The sequence below is a fragment of the Platichthys flesus genome, chromosome 6 (genome assembly GCF_949316205.1).
Source record: "Platichthys flesus chromosome 6, fPlaFle2.1, whole genome shotgun sequence".
Lineage (NCBI taxonomy): Eukaryota > Metazoa > Chordata > Actinopteri > Pleuronectiformes > Pleuronectidae > Platichthys > Platichthys flesus.
Genome location: NC_084950.1, coordinates 15,611,605 through 15,629,941, shown reverse-complemented (window position 1 = coordinate 15,629,941; position 18,337 = coordinate 15,611,605). Strand labels below are relative to the sequence as shown.

The following is an 18,337-nucleotide window of genomic DNA, read 5'->3' as shown; positions in this document are numbered from 1 at the left end:
GGATTACATTCAGGTTTACATAAAATGAGATATACAAAGTTCACAGATAGCTGCCTTTTTTCATCGTGCTACATAAGCTAGTGAAGATCTTCTGTTTGAAGATCTTCTGTGGATTTCTTCTTCTCACGCGTGGGGTTCACTTGGTGTGTTCACACAGGCCGGGACAAAACACACAAAATGCCCCTCAGGATTATTCTACAGGGAGAAACAGAGCCGGATCAGTGGATGAGCGGTTTCAAGGCTGTAGAAATACCAGTTCTTTATTTGATGTGGCTCGCTCCTGCTTCTCTCCCACCTACCTGCAGGTCACTTTGGCACACGGGACTGTGAGCTGCCTTCAGGTGATTGTGCACACACTTCCCAAAGCGGTGCAGACAGGTGGAGTCCGAGGGGCCGCAGGTCTGAGGACACGATGGGGGCTTCAGCAGCAGACAGCTTGAACAGGAGGTGTGTTGGCAAGAGCTCTGGCACGAGCGTTTCTCCAGAGACACGGATCTACAGAGCAGCAGAGTCAGATTTCTGTTAACCTTGCGAAAAAAAACAAATGAAGGGCTTGTCGAGTTCAGTCCTTCAGTCACCTGGCAGAGCAGATGTCAGACGGGTGGGCCTGACAGAATTCCTTGGTGCACTCTGGGTGACACGTCTCTGGATCCAATGGATCAATCACTACGCACAAAAAGACACAATACAAGTGAGTTGTGCACTTCATGAGAATCTGTATTTACATCTTTTCCTGAGCAACAACAAAGTGTGAAAACCTTGAATCATCTGAATCGGATACTGTATCAATAACGGTGACAACTCTTCACCGAGGAGAGATAAGATGCGTAATGACGGCTTAACTGTGAGCAGGAACCTTTGATTCAAAGGAAGCCTTGACCACACTATCAGTGCTCACAGCTCATAAACAAGGTTTACTGCACTGGCAGTGTTCCCACTACACAGACTTCAGTGGACAAGTATAACTGTATATTTACTGTACTAGGTTTAAATGGAGTTTGAATATTCCCTTTTTCTGCCACTTTATACTTTAACCCCATAACGATCTTTTCACTCTACCAGATTTATTTTACAGCTTTACCAGTTACGCCGCAGCTCACATCTTAGATTCTGGGTTTAAAAATGTGATGCTGTAGCATAAATCAACTTAAAATAAAATTGTATAAAAATTATTAAAATAAGCTTTCCCTCACTCAGCTTCATCAAATTACAACACATATTATCTTTTGATTAATCAGAAATAGTTTAACAATATTATAAAAAAACAAATAACAGACAATTCTGCTAAATAATTCAGACTTTAATATTTATATGCACTTTTAGATGCTTTTGGATTTTTCATACACAACATTCACAAACGTATATTTTCACATTATTTTATATTTGTACATATTGTATTCTTTACTTTTACATATTGCATACTTTTGCATTTTTGCATAATTGTATTTTGGAATTTTTACATTTTTTACATACTTTCATATTCTTTTACATTTTAACAGTTTTGCATTTAAAAGTTATTGAACATTTTGGTTATATATATATATATTTTTTTGATGATGATGCTAAATGAGCCAATGCCTAATCTCTTTTTAAAAACATGGTCTTCAATGCATTAAAAATGCTTCACTACAACAAACTAAAACCGTGACAATTATTAATCCAAGGTAAATGACCTGCTTGATAATAATAGAGTTTATACTGATAATTATCTTACCTGCTCGACAGATGCCTCTGCTCTCTTCCTCTCCCTGGTCAGCTGCTGCGTCCTGGTAAACACACACCAGTCCCTCATCACACTTGCCAAGATAGTCCCACGTCCCCCCACAGGTCTCGCCCTCTGTCCTGGCACACACGGGGCAGCAGCCGCATACACCCGTCGTGACACCACCTTTACACTGGAGTCTCAGCGTCCGCCGGGTGGAGCAGTGTATCCTCTCACAGGGCGGGCAGTGCAGGGCCTGAAGCTGCTGATTGGCCCCAGAGGCCGTCTCCTCTGATCCCAACGCTCCCAGTAGGGCACCCAGCAAGAAGAGCATCCACATCCTCAGCAGACTTGAAGTTATCCTGAGGTGGCAGCACCCGTCTGCTACTTTTATAAACGTCGGCACCCAGAGAAGCATCGTAGTTTACGAGCCACCAACCTCCACCCCCCACCAGCAGCCAATGGATGAGGGCAGGGGGGTTTCACTGGGTGGATTTAGTCTAAATACACAGTTAATTATCCCCACGTCTTATCTGCACATTATCAAGACTGTGATTTGTTTTTAAATAAGTGTGATGAAGACTGGACCCCTTTGTGTGTGGAGTCACATGACCTCTGGAGGGGTCACTTCAGTGCGCACTGATATTCAGGCAATGACCTATTTCTTCAAAGAACAATGGGATGTAGACTTCAACAGGTTATCGTCTCAAGCTTCCTATCTCTCAATGAGAGCTGGCAGTGTGTGGACGTAACAATAAAAGAAGGCCACTGTTACTGGACGTCTGTCAAGTTCAATATAATCTGCCTTACTTTCCGCAAACAATCTGTTTTGTTCGGTTACAGTGTGAGGGAAGCATAACTGACTTATTACTGACCATCCTGGTTTTCTTGAATAATATCATAGTATTTCAATTTTCAGTTCGACAGTTGAAGCTAATTTTATTTATATATGAAGGTTAAGAGATGCTGCAGGCCTCACTAATGTTATAATAATAAAAATAATAATACATTTGACCCTTTAACAATTCTGAAACTTGTGATTTCATTTGTTGATTGCTCTGATAGGATTTTGTGTAGAAATGCACAGCTTCTACTGCTCAGTGTATATATATATATGGAAGTATGACTGAGAATCAGTAGAGATGCTCCTTCTGTAACAACCGGCCTTCTTCTTAGTAATAACATGTATTCAATGAGATTAAAAAGATTAGACAATTTACCAATAACAAACTATATTTTCCCTTGAAATAGCATTTTTACCACCAAATCAACCATTTTAAGAGATAGATATAAGCTCTTATTGTGGCGACTCAAACTCCTGCAGCACAAACGAGGAAAACGAATCAGCTTTTAAAGACGAAGCAGACACTAAGATCTGGGTTTTAACATCTGTTTTCCCCTCAAAGATTTGTCTCTTGTATGATGACAAGGTCATTCAAATCTACTCAAGGTGAACTTTTTTATCTTTAAGACATAAGATTCATTATCTAGTGATCATGTGGAAGTGAAGTTTTTAGCTACCAGACAAATTGGTGAAGAACATGTGACACAGGTCAAAAGCTCAAACTCAAAATAGATGAGCGACCTTACAACTGAGATTGTGATGCCAGGGTCCAGAGGGAAGGTCAAGCTCTGTCCTCTTCTCATATAAATGCTTTGCTATACAAGAATAGTTATTATATACCCGAAGATGTGAGTTTAAATTATCAGCAGGAAGCTCAGAGTCGTATAAAAATGTATTTATTTCGAAGGAAACCATTGAGTAACACTGAATACAACCGGAGTGATCATTCAATAGTCAAGAAAACTTTTGACTCCTACATCATAAAGAATCCCACATACAAGACGTCTTGGAAAACAAGATCTTGAAGCAAACATGTCTGCGATTTGCTGGTGCTACAATTTCATCTTTTTTTTTTCTCCCCACAAACCAAATAGAGGTGATGCACACCCGTGTAGAAAAAGTGACGAGATTTTGTTATTTTATTTTTTTACATCAACTTACAAAGGGCTGGATGTCAAAGTGCAAGATGCCTGAAACCCCCCTTCCCCTCAGCCCCACCTCCCTCATCTCCCGTCATCAAAGAGGACGTATTGAGATCGGAGATGGACTCTCTGATACAAATCTCTCCCCAAAAAATTACTGTTCCGCCGTTATGGCTTTGTATTCAGTTGAGACCCTCTTCAAGCTTAAAATACATTAAAATATCTTTTCAGAAACATTGTCCTTCCAAAGATAATTCTTTTCTTTTTTTTTAAACTGCACCTTAATACAGACGACTGCATGTAATGGAGTAAAGCATCACAGGAGAAACGCAGGCATACAAACAGAGAAGCAGCAGTTCATCAACAACTTCAAACAAAACACACTAACAGTTGGTTGGTTTTAAAAAAGAAACCCGATCAAAGGATACATACTAAAATCTGTGAAAATGAAAATAAAACGACTTAAAAACCTTGAAGAAAGAAAAAAAAAAAAGATATATGTACATATATTTACAATTCAATAGAGTGAATATTATACAGGTTTGACTGGCCGGTCAAGGTCAGGCTGAAACCAACAAAGTCCATAAAATCCAACACTGCATGACATTCAGTTTTGTCCAAAATGTTCCGAAGAGACAAAACACCTTAGAGGAGGCCGCCCTCTTCATGGTCACACTAAAAAGAAGCGAGTGAAAAGAAAAGAACTCGCCGCAGCAAGCAGGTCGCTTTGTTCTGAGGCGCGTTCGACTGCGTACGTATAAAAACATCCAGAACTTTTTGCCTCCAACATAGCGGCCAATTTTTTTGCATGGTTTTTAAAAAATAATGATCACAATGGTTATGTTTTCTTTTCAAACAAGAGTCCATCAAATATATCCTTCAAGGAGTCTGGTTTGTTTTCCCTTAGTTGATACAATCTGGAACTGAACGAGGAACACGAGGTCCTCAGTCTGGAGGAAGGAGATGGTGCAAACGAAACTGTTCCCGAATGTGCGGCCTAACGTCTTGGTTCTGTGACAGAGAGAGAGAACAGGTGAAATCATTTGATAAGAAAACTGACTTTTTTATTCAGCCTCATGTTTCTTAGCAGTATACTCAGGTGGGTTCATAATATTTTGTTTATTTATTTCTTCCCCCTCCCCCCCACTGGGCCGAAACTTCAGACTGCACTTGTGTTCACAGTGAAAAATCACGGTTACAGATTAATCCAGAAGAGTATTTTGTTTGTCTGTCTTTTAATTTTCTAAACAACTCCATCTTCATCCAATTGACTTTAAACTTGTGCAAGTTGCAGAGGAGCCGTTGAAGTAAAAAGTCAACTGTGAAAGATTTGTTTGGTGACTGGTTCACACCGATGATGTTACAACTTGACAGGAAAGAAACACTTGAACGACAGATTTCGTTTTTACGTCGAATGTAAAAATAATTTAAGAGGATTTGTGATGTTCACCAACTTCATTGAAATATAGTTTGATTCACTTCACAGGAAAACAAAAGTACTGATTTGTAGTGTTTTAATCTAAGAGACTTTGGAACCTAGACATGATAACGTCCTGACTTACAAATTAAAATCGCTGCTCAGCGCGGATCTTTTTTTCTCATATCAGCCAGCGATGTGGATTCCTCCACCATGGAGGAAGTTAGGCTGCTAATCTAACTGGACAAAAGACAAACTGTTGAAACTGAAAACACTTACCAGCTCCACAAGCTTCTCGAGGAAAGGAACAAGCTTTAGAAGTTCATTGTCATTTCTATCCACAAACCAGCTCTCTATAGGGATTCCATTGGAAAGCTGAAAAACACAAACATGCTCGAGTATCACTGTGACACAAAACCCACACACTGCTAAGGACTATACAAGGTTTCCTTGGCGGGGTTTACCTGATAAGCAAAGGCTTGGGGTGAGTTGTCGATTATTATCGTCTTGGAAAGATCCCGTCCAAGAATATTTAGGTCTTTTATATAATTTCCTTGAACACATACACAGTGCTCACGAAATAGCCGATGTCTGAAGAAAAAATATTCCTGAGTTAAACATTTTTTATAATACAGCTTTTTAAATTAGATTTACCCAAACAAACATAAACAACGAACTTGTTGCTTTTAGGAAACTGAAATCCATTTTTTTTCCTAAACACAGTGTATTGCAAAGCTGACAGGATGAACAACACAATCACATGCAACACAAGCCACTTCAGAGTCTTGTGATTTTACTCACCTGACCAACTGTTTCTTGGGATCCAGGATGTTGAGCAACTTGTCGGCGTAGACTTTCTTTGAAGCCGTGAAGAGAATAATCTGAAATTTGAACAGGCAGCATCGATAAATGTGTAATAAGTAAACTTGGTCGGACTGAAAAAAAAAAAGAGAAGAAAAAACTGTGACAAGGGGACACCTCACCTCGTACTTTTGAGACATGCGCTCAAGAAATTCCCGGAAAAAGGGTCTCAACCGAACATACACCTTCAAATTCAAAAAGGACAAAGGAAATTGAATCAGAGCTGCAAGAAAATAGAAACTTTTCTGTTTGCGATTTACATGCAACAGTTGGTACCTGGTATATGACATCTTGAAAGAGCACAGGGAAAGTCAGTGCTGCGTCTTCAAGCTCATTCAAACTACAGTGAACCAGAGTTTCATCCTGACAGAAGAAAAACAGTATGAAAAACACATTCAATTCAGTTTATGTGAAATAACATGATACAGCACAGGAAACGTGTCAGTGCTGTCGGTTCTTACCAGATCTAAGACGAGAGAGAACTCGGGCGTGCTGCGGGTCTTTAAAGGTAACGCTGGCTTGCGTGTTAACTGCTCTTCTGTCAGCGGAGGCACATGCTTGATGAAGAAATACCTGGAGGCAGAGGAAACAAAGAGACACTTTATTTATTGATGATAAAAAAGAATGTCACAAAAAAAGAATCACTTTCACTAAATCCTATCCACCATGTGCCTTTTGACTGCATACTAAGTGGTACTGTGTATTATGTTGATGGGGCTTAATATGTTGTTTGTTTACACCGGTACGTCCTGTACATAGTGGAATTGACAATAAAATTGACTTTGACATTTAAGTCAGTTTAAAATTGTGTTGTCATTCGGCTCAAAGGTGAACAATAAGGGTGGGTAATTAAATACTTAATTTAGATATGATTTAAATACTTCAGGGTTTGAAAATATCTTATTATCATTGTATTATAACATCAGAACATTATCTTCTCAGATGAGTCAATCAACTGTGGGGGAAAAGAAAAGAAGTCTAGGTTCTGCTGCCATCTAGTGGTGACATTTTTAAAGTTTTCAAAGGGTCTGATCAGTGTGTTCAGAAGCCTGAGTATAAACATTAAACCAAACTGTCTCCATTAGATTTGTACTTAATAGCAAACATGTTATTGTTTTTCATAAATTACTGGTTATGATCATCATGTACTGGCTTAAAATGAATTTCTCTACTTACGGGTCAAAAACTTCCCAGTCCTCATCGTATGTAGTTTCAGGAGGAGCTGAGGGTAACGCCTGTGGGTAAACGCCGCCTTGCATACAAACAGGAGCTGCTGACAGGAGAAGGAAGAATTAGTTCCGATGTAAGTTATAATCTCTTGTTGAGTGTAGCTTTCATCAGTCCCTCTGAAAACATGACACGTGTTCCTGAGGCTTTATTTCTCTATCAACTACAAAAACATCATCTGATACAGCAGTAACTATTAAACATTTTCACCTTCATCTCCCAGTGAAGCAATGTGGATTCTTCATTGTGACTTGGTTTCATCCATCAAACGCTCTCTTATACAAGTCATTTTTCAACACCTTCGCCTTGATCTTTGATGTCTAAAGACTTCTACAGTGTTGAGTCCACTAAGTTCACTGCCCTCATCTAACGCCTGGAGTGAACCACACAGCTTAGTGTTCTAAAAAACTTCGTTCTGAGGTCGTATTAGTATATTATCATATTAAATTATAGTTATTTCTTACTTTCTGAAAAGAACACAGAAGTTTCCAGATCTCCATTGTTGAGCATAAAGCAGAGGTTACAACTATGTTAACATCTTTCAAATTGACTTGACTGACGTCTCTATTCATTTCTCCACCTCATTTATAACTAAAAGGGCACAAGGGGGGGTGCATGCGTTTTTGTCATACACAAATTAATGAATATCGTGGGTCAAAGTTCACCTCCTCCATCGTACAGATTGGAAACAAATGGGAGGCGAAGGTTCGCCACTGATTTGTTTGCTTGTTTGTGATCATCCTATTTTGCCATGTTACAGAAATTGAATTCCTGGACCTGCCATCCTGATCCGTATCTAATCTAAAATGTAATGGGTTAACTTCTTGCTTCATGTTATTTCATTAAAATCATTTCAGTAGTTTTTGAATAATCCTGCTTACAGACAAACAGACACAAGGCAATGACATGGTGGAAGTAATGAGAACCTTCAGCAGTTATCATTTGACTCAGGTTTGAACTGCTGGCAGTGAAAATAAAATATGCAATAAACTTGTACGAACACGTCATGATGGTGCCTGACACATAAATGATCCATCACAGTAGCTGCCTCTGCTTATGTCAAGAAAGTTTCCCAGCTAACAAGAACGAAGCTTGATGTCATGTTAGAGCGGTCCTACCTGTTAATGGGGGAATGTCCGTTTCAGTGACAATCTCCGCTTGTTCTATGGTTGTGTCAGAAGAGATCTGAAGCCTCGGTGGCATTACTGGGTCGGTGGGACACGTTGTGATGGCCTCTGTGGACGTGAGAGTGCTGCTGGGCATTTCTTCAGCCTGCTCAATGTCCAGCTGTTTCATGATCTCCTCTGCCTCTATCGCCTGGCCAGGAGAGTCTGAACCAGGAGTGGCTTAAAAGAGGCAACACAAAAGAAAATAGCAGTCATTAAAGTTGTAATCTTTCCAAAACGATATAGTTTGGGACACGTATCTGAGGATTATTTTTGCCTTACCGGTTTTCGTCGCTGGTGAGAAAAAGTTGAAGACGGGAGAGAAGATGGTTCCCAGCAGGGTGGTGCGTGTTGGGCTGCTTGCTGGCTCAACAGGAGCCTCTAGTTTACCATTCGGTTTAATGGGTTTACTGCTGCACGTCATTGTGTCTGAAAAATAAAGACAATTCTTGAATATTAACTTAAAAAATAAATGTATAATTTTCTGTATATGGTGAGTTTTTTTTGTAACCATTCAACTTGTGAAGCTGCAGTCAAGCTCAACCCAATCACACTTCCTTCTCGGACTGACTTACCTTTAGTTGGAGTTTTCCGGCAAACTCTGGAGACGGTTTTATTGGAAAGGCCTCTAGTCTGTGGTGTTGAAGTGATGAGATTGCTATCAGCACTACAATCGATACGACTCCTCTTGGCTGGGATGTCCTGCTCAACCTGTGGGAGGAAAAAGGGATAGACAAGCAAAATAAGGAAAAGACATGAAAATGTCATCTTAACTCTGGGAAACTGTCACTATTCACTAAACAAAAATTGTTAGCAAACAAGCACACACTAAATGTCTCTCTTTACATGTCACAAGTCACAGGACACAACTTTCAAAGTTGTCTGATCACTACTCAGTTTGCGGTCATTGTGTGTTCATATAACACGAGGCGGGGGTCACACACCACACAATCTTTCACAAGGAGAAACTTCTGACTATTATCTGGTCTACAAACTATGTTTGCTCACAAAAACATGCACACAAGACACTTGGGATTAAGTTTGACACTTGGAAGACGGAAGTGCTGAAAGACTGGGATCAAACCACAGACCTTCTGGTTAAATAAATAATTCAGGCTAAAAATGGGATTCACTTTGTGAGCAAGAAGTTTGTGTAAAAGTGACCCAGGAGGTTAAATTATCAAGAAGGACTGAGGTGCATGTCTGAAAGGACCTATCGACAAAGGAGAGTAAATAAATTCTCAGTATGTTCTGGACTTTGTACTGTGGACATAAGTTTTACTAACATAAGTATTAAATAATGAAATAAGCACAAGTGGCTAACCATTTATTATTATTATATGCAACAGCTGCCAAACTGAAACGTCTACAAACAGGGAGTGTGCCTCTGTGTAATCTTACAGCATATGTTCACATTAAGGAAGTACTAACTAAATAGCAGAAGAGCAGCGGTGGATCCAGATGCGTTCTCACCTTGACAGCATTTCCACGTATGAATTTCTTTATTGTGGAGAACAGGCCTGTTTCATTCTTCTGCATTTTGCCTCGACCTCTCACCGAGGATGGCTCCACTTCACAGTGTTTCCGTTTGGCCGGGGTTGGGTTGGTTCGACGGCCTAAGTTTGGCTGCTGAGGAGCTTTACGCACTCTCAGCCTCATCATTCTCCACCGTCACATAGAAAAAGCTGAGGAGGAAAAAGAAAATCAAGAGAAATGTTGATTGGATATCTGAGATAATTTAAGAGAATCATTACAGAATGACAACATTCAATAAACAGCATTGTTTTCACACTTCCCGTTTGTGTAAAAATAAATAACACTTCAATATAATGTAGTCAAGTCACCTTTAATGTCACCTAAAAAAATGACCACCAAATAGAGCCCAACATAGGTAAGAAGTGAATCAAATTTTCGAGTTATTGTCAAATTCACAATTAAACTTAGCGAAGATCAATGATTAATCTTTCTGTATTTTAAAAGTCACAGACAAAATAAACGCACAACCGCAAGATACAGCACTAATAGAAATCCTTTTAACGGTTTGATACCAAACATTCGTCAATGTCACAAGTTACGATTCTCGCTTTTGCTGGAATGTAAGCGTTTATGTTTGACTGCCTGGTTATAATCTTTAAAAGGCTATAATTTCAATGTACATTTCTTTTTGTAATATTTAGCAAAAAACTGTTCTGTTGAATAAAAGCCAAACTCACAGCCATTCCACCAACATAAGTACAGAAATTAATTAAAACAGATTGTGTTAGTGACTTAACAGATCTCAGAAACGGCAACAGAAAGTGGATATTTAATGCAGATATAGATGTGACTATAAAACTTAAATAAGAATACATTGAAATTATAAAAATATCTAGCATGGTTTTGAAATGACCTCAACAGTATGTGTGGAACACCTCTGAGCTCCAGTCTCTTGTTACTTGTCAGATTGTGAATAATCGCAGTGATATCTTCACTGGTGCCTCAAAACACCCAGTCACGTCAGAGTGGGTTTTCTGAACCGGATTATCAAATCAATTAAGATATCTCATGTTTGGTTGTCACAACAAAGTTAAGAGCACGAGTTGACGTCCGGAGCAGATGAGTCAGACCTGTCAGTGTACGTGATAAACACAGAAACTCTGAGGTGTGAACATTAGGTGTGTTCAAATAAAGCTGGTGTTTTCACATTTGGTCAATAAAGCTGCATATTTGTAAGGTAGCTGTAATTGTTTAATCCACATGTGATGACCCCATAGCACCGCTGTCTGGCGTTATGTAACATCGGACAGGCTGCGTTAACAACAGCTAGCGCTAGCATTAGCCACCTGCTGCTATCAACCGTCACAGACCACAGCGCCTACCCTTGGGAGCAGCTGTGGTCCCATGTGTGTGTGGCCGTAATGTCCGCGGTCAACTGGGATCAATCACCCCGTGGACCGGCTGCTGTCAATGGGTTCCGTGGTTAGCGCAGGAAGCTAAAGTGTAGCTAGCTTCCAGGCTAACAAAAAACGCCAAAGGCAGCATAGGCAAAGCGGTGACAGTGTTCAATTCAGTGCCCCCACCTGTTCCCGTGACAAACGTGGGTTTAACACGCACACGACCCACGAATTCATTGTTAGAATAAAGCCTAATGACAGCTAGCCCGCGCGGTGGCTATTTTGTTTGCCTCCATAACTATGTTCAGCCATTAGACTACGCCCCCTTCGCTATGCTAACGTTAGCCGCGATGTAGCAGCGGCGGAGGACGAACCCTTTTCTTTTTGTTTACATGTTGACGTTGTTTGTTGCCTACCGATGACCCGGAAAGCTCGCGGACCCCTGCTGCAGCGTGGTCGGCTCTCGTCGGCGACCGTGGCGGCCCAGCTGGTGGATGTCGGGCCGTGGTTGTCGCTGGCAGCGGTGAGTGTCGCTCGGTGGCTGGTCACAGATCAACCATGTCTTTGCGTGGACGCCATTTCCCGCCTCTTCACAAACACAACGCAGGAGAATGCGACACGCGCGTCAGGGAACCAACGTGGCGGAGAGCGGAGGAAAATGGCTTTAGAGCGCGAGCAGCTGCACCGAGGCTCACTAGCACTGCGAGTCCCTGCTGGTGCTGCGGTGGGACTGCACCTTCACAGTGGTGCACCTGCAGCCCCCGGTCCATTTTTTTCTAACTCAAATCGCCATGATCAGTTTTAACATTAGTGTGGTAAAGAATTTGTTGATATAAATCACTTTGTTATTGTTTGTGTGCTGGACAGTTTGTGCAGAGCTTTTTAGAAACTGCCTATGGTGCACAGTGAAGTTAGAAAACTTTGTGTTCATCCTACCTAGTTCATATGCAGTGATGTTTTTCATAAAATGAAGCTGAATTTGCTTTGTTACTGGTTTATGTATAAGTTTGAATGATTCATTGAGCTGTCGTCATTTTTTCATGAAATTGTAATTATAGATATTTTGGAGGTCTGTTAAGCAATTGAACTTTGGACCCAAGTTCAAAACTTTTCAAAATAAAAGCTCTATAATAGCATCATTAGTGAGTGACTTATTTCTTTATTAAAAAGAATAGATGCCCCCTGGCCCTGCCCCGGTACATGCTGTAAAAAGTAAAGTTTTAATTTGTGTCTCTGCCTTCATGACTCAGCTGTAACATGGATTCTCTGAAACACAAAGTTGCATTGTCTTCCAAACAACACGCAACAACAAAATGTCAATTTATATCTAGGCTCTGCAAGGTGAATTTCATGACGCTGAAACAAACTGGCTGCCTGGAAAGCAGTATAATAATGAATTAACCAAAAGTCCAACCAGAAATATAAGTCAGCAGCTTATAATAAAATAATTATTACAGAAAAACAAACCCTTATGCACTATATCAATAACAATATTGTTGTTATAATATACAATTTAAAACACCATAAAATACAAGGTCAATACTATTCTGAGTATATATTTATATTTTTCATTAACAATTTAGGATGTAGGATTACACTTAAATCACTAATAATCACTATTTATCCATTAAGGTATTGTGAATTTCATGCTTTCTTTTTCACACTAGAAATGTCATATAATGAAACGTAACTCTGAACTTGTAACTGATAATGAAGTTTCACTTCATCCCGAGATGAAAGAGTTTCCTGTATGGTCCTGGTCCACCCCACAGGCCCCTTATGTGAGAGAAATTAAGAGAGAAGTAGCAAATGTGTTAGAATGAATCAGTACTAAAAGCTATCAAAACATTATTGCTCAACCACAGTGTATAAATACCTGAGAAGCCCGTGCCAATAGAGATGAGGCATTACATCAGCTTTCATGTGGTACATTGATCGTCTTTCTTTGGCCTGGTTGATGGGGAACGTTTCCAGTGGTTCTCCGTTGTAGTCAAACTCTGCCAGCATGACGGTGTTGTAGCTCGTAACCAGCGGACATGACGTGTAGCCATCATACTGTAAACAACATCACTGATCAGGTATTGGCCCGTTTGTAACAGACACTTCCAAAAGGGAAGTTATTAAACAGTTCAAAATTGATGTTTATGTTTCACTTCACCTTCCTGTCTGGCTTCTCATTTTTCAGTACTTTGCTGATGGTTCTGTTCAGGATGGCAGACTGCGCAGCTACATATGAGAGAAAAGTTTTAGGGAAAAGAAATGTATAAATGTTTCCTTGATGGAACATAACAACATACTGAAACGGAAGGATTAAAATACACCACAGACATAGAAGAATGCAGGAATCAATGGCGAAAATGAATTAATGGAAAATAGAAACCACATTTTACGTGCAATGCCATTGTTGTATGAAAACTGGCATAATAATCTTCAGAAGCCAGAAGAGATCACATCTGTCAGTGTATCTCTATATTACATCTCACAGGGTGTGGTGCACTCAACAATCATTACACAACCAAATAGTTGGTTGTATAATTCACCCGCAGAACACAATAACCATCAAATTACAAAATAAACCGGCAGTTAACGGTAGATAAAACATGATTAACAGGACTCAGCAACAGTGTGCTTTCCAGTTATGTGTTGCTGCAATGTTCACACTCACTAACACAATCACTTACCGACAGCGGCACCAGTTTTGGAGGTTGGCAGGTTGGTACAGTCTCCGATCCCAAACACATTTGGATACGTCTTATGTTGGAGATTGTCTTTGTTGACGTCCAACCAGCCGGCCTCATCGGCCAGTGGACTGCCTTTAATCACCAAGTTGGGTCCCATTGGAGGTGTGACGTGAAGCATTTCATACTGATGAAGAAGAACAGTGACGGTCAAATGTTACTACTCTGGTCTCTCTTCTCATAATTTGTCAAGTATTTAGGTGAAAAAGATAAACTAGTATGTTGATACCATACAGACACTATACAGACAAAAGACTGCATTATTATTTCAGGATTTAAATAGAAAGCAAATGACAAACCACAGAGGTAAGTAGTCTATACAACATCGTATTTTAAGATAATGAGGAGGTACAGTAACACAAATACCTCAATGACATTTGTTTCTCCGGGTTTGTCAAGGTTTTCAAACACAGCTTCCTGTTTGTCTGCCCGCACTTCAATCAGGTTCTGCCTCAGGTTCACTTGTAGGTCACGGCTTTTCACAATCTCCCACAATGCGTCAGCATATTTCTTGACGCCAAACAGCACAGGGAGCGATGTGTTGTATATTATATTGGCCTTGTCCCTTTTTCCTGTCTTGAAAATAAACATAAAAAGAAATCTTGACGAAATATGAGAGATCGTTGAAAACAAGCAACATGATTGTAACATCCCGAAATGCAAGTACCTTCCTGAGAAAGGCATCCGTTAGGTACATGATCTTCTGTGGCGCTCCAGCACATTTCACAGGAGTATTTGGGAAAGAGAACACGGCGTTGCCCTCGGTGAAGTTCTGCAGAGCCGTCCATGTTTTCTCCACAGTTTGCACTGAGTAGTTTGACCCAATCTTTGGATGGCCGAACGCCTCTGGTAGTCCTTTGATCTGTGTTTAAGAAAACCATAAGTTTCCGGGGACATAAGTGCAGTTGTAATTACTGTATATAAAGCTGCAAAAACCGAAAGCATTCATTCACCTTCTCGAAATGCAGTTGTAATCCAAGAGACACAATCAAATACTCATAGGAGATCTGCAATGTGAAAGACAGGGCTAGATGGTCGGCTTCAGTGCAAAAGCCAGTAGATGATCATTGAGCAATTTTATAACTTCAATGTGTACACAGCCATTGTTATAGTTCCCTAAAGCAAACATACTTCACTTCCATCCTCTGTGCGGACAGTATTGGTGTCTGGGTTTATTTCCTGAACTTTAGATTTCACCCACTTCACTCCAGAAGGCATAACGCTGGCAGTGGGTCGACCGGATGAGGCTAGAGATTTTGTACCAGCACCGACCAGGGTCCATATCGGCTGGTAGTAGTGCATCTGGGGAAAAAAATCAAAAGAAAGACTTAAGCAGCAGTTTGGTATGACAGAAGTTTGTATTATACATCGCAGTTTGTATTATGGTCTGGGGCACAGACTAGCGGATCCTTGCCTCGCTGGGCTCTACAACGGCGACGTTCCCCGCTCCCATCATCCTCTTCATCCGGGCACTCATTGTGATGCCCCCGGTGCCTCCCCCGAGCACAAGCATTTTGTAATGCTCCTTGGCATGAGCCCGGCTGCTGGTGTGAAAGTTAGAGATGCCATTGGCAGTGGAGCGGCACAGCCTCAGACGACCAAGAGCAGCCATTCTGTGTCCAGACAACAAATGCAAGTCATGCTGGTTGGCAATGAATCTGGTATTTAGTTGTCTGTGAGCGGAAGAGTCAACAAACTGAACTTACTGGTTTAAGCTCAACACAGGGAATTACTGGCTATGACTATTGTAGATAAGTGACTTTATGATTAAGTAATAAACGTGTGACATTCAGCACACACCTTTATATCTAGTCATCTGTCGTGTGCTGATAAGGAGAAGATGAGTTTGAGTCAAAGGACTATCACAATAAAAACAATACAGATTTTTTGTAGGAAAATACTTCTTTATACTGAGCTTTTTTTTAAACAAATACTTAAAAAAACCTTATACTCGAATGAGACGTTATGGATTCAAACCTGAGGTGAACGTTTACTTCTGCACGCTGCGTAACAAACAACCCCCAGCCTGCGTCACATGCGTAGACAGCTTTAACCTGATATCCAGATCGAGTTTAGGACGGAGACGTGGACAGAGGCCACTTGTTTGACACCTACCTCGTCTCCTCGGTTAGCTGCAGGCTCAGTCACAATCCCGTCAGGAGCCTGCAGAGTGAGTTCCGGCCTGCTTCCTGTCCACAGCGAGCAGGACTGTCGCCGTCCGCAGACACTTCAACCCGGTGTGAACTTCCTGAAACTGGAGGAATGAAGGAAACGAGTTGTGTCGGTAAGTGTAGTTCACAGCCTCGGCCACGCCCCCTTCACTGTCTGAGCAATCGAGAGCTTAAGATTTGAACACATCCCAGCTATATAAATAAAAAAACATCTCATCTGTGTCACTCGTTCTTTCTGTCTCTCTTCTTGACAACTCATGTCTTCAAGCTTGTCGGTGTGTTACCGATCACTCTGGGAAATGTAGTTCGGAGGGACAACCTCTAGATCAGGTGGATGGCATGACTGCTTCCCAAAAGTGAATCACCGCCTGGTGGCCGGCTGCAGTATAGGTTATAAAGCCGGCCTCCTCTATTTTTGTGGGGGGGGGGACAGTACATTACAAATAACTCAAACATGGTTTCCGGCATTTGTTCAACTGTTAATTGACCTGGTAATATTGTTTGTAATGAGTTAATTGATGCTATAGGAACCGTCATGGCATGATTGACAGCTGAAAGTGATAGACTGAGCCGGTGTACTGACCGTGGCTTCGTCCCCCGATCGCTACCGTGAAGACTCTGGATCCTTATGTGCAAAAGAAGGACGTTTGTATCCAAGATATTCTGGATTCATTTCTTGATAGTTATATTTATTCATATGAGCCTTTACATAAATTTAGAGAAATACAGGACATATTCACTTCATACGATATTATCTTATATATTTGCATTGCAACTTGCAGATTACTTTACTTAATTTCCCCTGCCTTAATGCAGCATATTTTATACTATATGTATCTTTTTAACCAAGCTTTATTTTGAAACATTAAATTAATAACAACATTATACTTGTACATTCATCATTATACTCAGTGCTGTGTTTCTGTACGTTGTGCTTCATCTTGAATAGTGCTATATAAATACCATACTCTAATACTATATGTTATCATTATTATTATTTATTATTTCTTTATTATTATAATACTTCTACTACTACCACCAGGGCCGGCCCTGGCAATGTTGGCGCCCTATGCAAGTTTTCAAATTGGCGCCCCCCCAACATACACACGCAAACTGTCATGCATCCCCAAGAAGTTTTGGACTGGTTACAGATGCACACACAGACAGACAAAATTGTAAGCTATAAAAAACAATAAAAATATATAATGAAAAATACAAAAAGAGTCTGCTGAAATCAGCTGTACTGATAACATATCATGTCATGTTGACAAAAAATAAACATTAATGATTTAGATAATCGGGCTGATTTTATTTATTTCAACTTTACTTGAAATGACGCATCAAAATTACTTTTTGATGCGACCCTCTTAAAAACTGTAACTGGCTTTGCAGCAGACAATGATGCACCTATACACAATACACTGTTACACAAGTACAGTTCTTTTTTTAAATCCATTCTCACATTTCATAATTAATACTTGGTCTCCAGAAAGTTAGTTAATGTGCACAGACACGTGATAGGAGTCCCAAGCTGTTGTCAAGACATAGCACACCTACACTTTGACGAGTGCATGTTTTATTAAAACTATTTCAGATAATTGAATTTATACTGATGCATGTTGAAATGATTTAATTCCTTGCTTTGAGTTTTTAAGCTATATTAGGATTAAGGTGTAATCAGAGACAGTTTCTCTGTTTGAGAAGGAAATTCTCTTCTTCTAATATTAATGGCTTATTCTTCTAATAGACATGTAGTTTATCTACTTGATGGTTACTTGAGAGATAGGTATTTTAACAGCTCATTTGTTTTGAATACACAAGTATCTACCATCACTACAGCTGTGTACCCATCATCCATATTGTGTTGTGTATGACTTTCTTTGAAGGAAGTTTTCTCCTGTCAGTTAAAAATGTTTGTGTCTTATGCATGTGACTATGCAGTATTCTTTACGGTGGCCCTGAGTACGGTGGCCCTGAGAGCTCAACGAACAGCAACTTAAGAAAACGCATGTTCGTTGAACTCTCAGGGCCACCGTATTACCCTCACCACAGAATCTCACAGAAACCGGCTCAGTAGACTTTGAGTCATCCTGTCATAGCGGAGATAATCACGTGTCTCACAGCTGGAAGTACAACAATGGGACATGTTGCAAACAACAGTTCTGTTCATGTCACTGTGATTTCAATAAGAAACTC

The 18,337-nt window shown here is 40.3% G+C and overlaps 3 protein-coding genes across 4 annotated transcripts; all 3 read right to left on the bottom strand.

Annotated features, from left to right (window-relative positions):
* On the bottom strand, window positions 1-2,042 carry si:ch73-330k17.3 (IGFBP domain-containing protein). The gene is made up of 4 exons (XM_062390894.1): window positions 1,715-2,042; window positions 579-666; window positions 300-495; window positions 1-195 (listed from the first exon to the last, which is right to left on the bottom strand). Exons 1-4 carry the CDS (start codon window positions 2,040-2,042, stop codon window positions 124-126), a joined length of 684 nt encoding a protein of 227 aa, XP_062246878.1. The 3' UTR covers window positions 1-123.
* Window positions 2,043-3,426: 1,384 nt separating this feature from the next.
* On the bottom strand, window positions 3,427-11,977 carry ctdspl2a (CTD (carboxy-terminal domain, RNA polymerase II, polypeptide A) small phosphatase like 2a). Of its 2 annotated transcripts, none has more exons than XM_062389428.1 (13): window positions 11,649-11,977; window positions 9,833-10,044; window positions 8,935-9,070; window positions 8,642-8,788; window positions 8,312-8,539; window positions 7,143-7,239; window positions 6,428-6,539; window positions 6,243-6,329; window positions 6,089-6,151; window positions 5,907-5,986; window positions 5,570-5,696; window positions 5,385-5,480; window positions 3,427-4,699 (listed from the first exon to the last, which is right to left on the bottom strand). In XM_062389428.1, exons 2-13 carry the CDS (start codon window positions 10,019-10,021, stop codon window positions 4,634-4,636), a joined length of 1,428 nt encoding a protein of 475 aa, XP_062245412.1. In that variant the 5' UTR covers window positions 10,022-10,044; window positions 11,649-11,977; the 3' UTR covers window positions 3,427-4,633. The 2 variants fall into 2 exon arrangements, with proteins under 2 accessions (XP_062245412.1, XP_062245413.1); XM_062389429.1 differs by having other exon boundaries at window positions 7,143-7,236.
* A 394-nt stretch (window positions 11,978-12,371) lies between these two features.
* Window positions 12,372-16,244, bottom strand: sqor (sulfide quinone oxidoreductase). The gene is made up of 10 exons (XM_062389430.1): window positions 16,086-16,244; window positions 15,385-15,583; window positions 15,102-15,272; window positions 14,924-14,977; window positions 14,638-14,832; window positions 14,337-14,546; window positions 13,914-14,097; window positions 13,391-13,458; window positions 13,109-13,287; window positions 12,372-13,008 (listed from the first exon to the last, which is right to left on the bottom strand). Exons 2-10 carry the CDS (start codon window positions 15,580-15,582, stop codon window positions 12,951-12,953), a joined length of 1,317 nt encoding a protein of 438 aa, XP_062245414.1. The 5' UTR covers window position 15,583; window positions 16,086-16,244; the 3' UTR covers window positions 12,372-12,950.
* Between the last annotated feature and the right edge of the window lie 2,093 nt (window positions 16,245-18,337).

Excerpts from the sequence above, each read along its gene's own strand:
- si:ch73-330k17.3 (XM_062390894.1), bottom strand. The coding sequence starts at position 2,042 with ATGTGGATGCTCTTCTTGCTGGGTGCCCTACTGGGAGCGTTGGGATCA. Across the intron at positions 667-1,714 it reads CAGAGGCATCTGTCGAGCAG|TGATTGATCCATTGGATCCA; the intron begins GTAAGATAATTA and ends TTTTGTGCGTAG. Across the intron at positions 496-578 it reads TCTGACATCTGCTCTGCCAG|ATCCGTGTCTCTGGAGAAAC; the intron begins GTGACTGAAGGA and ends GCTGCTCTGTAG.
- sqor (XM_062389430.1), bottom strand. The coding sequence starts at position 15,582 with ATGGCTGCTCTTGGTCGTCTGAGGCTGTGCCGCTCCACTGCCAATGGC. Across the intron at positions 14,833-14,923 it reads TACAACTGCATTTCGAGAAG|ATCAAAGGACTACCAGAGGC; the intron begins GTGAATGAATGC and ends TCTTAAACACAG. Across the intron at positions 14,547-14,637 it reads CGGATGCCTTTCTCAGGAAG|ACAGGAAAAAGGGACAAGGC; the intron begins GTACTTGCATTT and ends TTTATTTTCAAG.
- ctdspl2a (XM_062389428.1), bottom strand. The coding sequence starts at position 10,021 with ATGATGAGGCTGAGAGTGCGTAAAGCTCCTCAGCAGCCAAACTTAGGC. Across the intron at positions 6,330-6,427 it reads TCTCTCTCGTCTTAGATCTG|GATGAAACTCTGGTTCACTG; the intron begins GTAAGAACCGAC and ends TTCTTCTGTCAG. Across the intron at positions 5,697-5,906 it reads CCCAAGAAACAGTTGGTCAG|ACATCGGCTATTTCGTGAGC; the intron begins GTGAGTAAAATC and ends TTTTTTCTTCAG.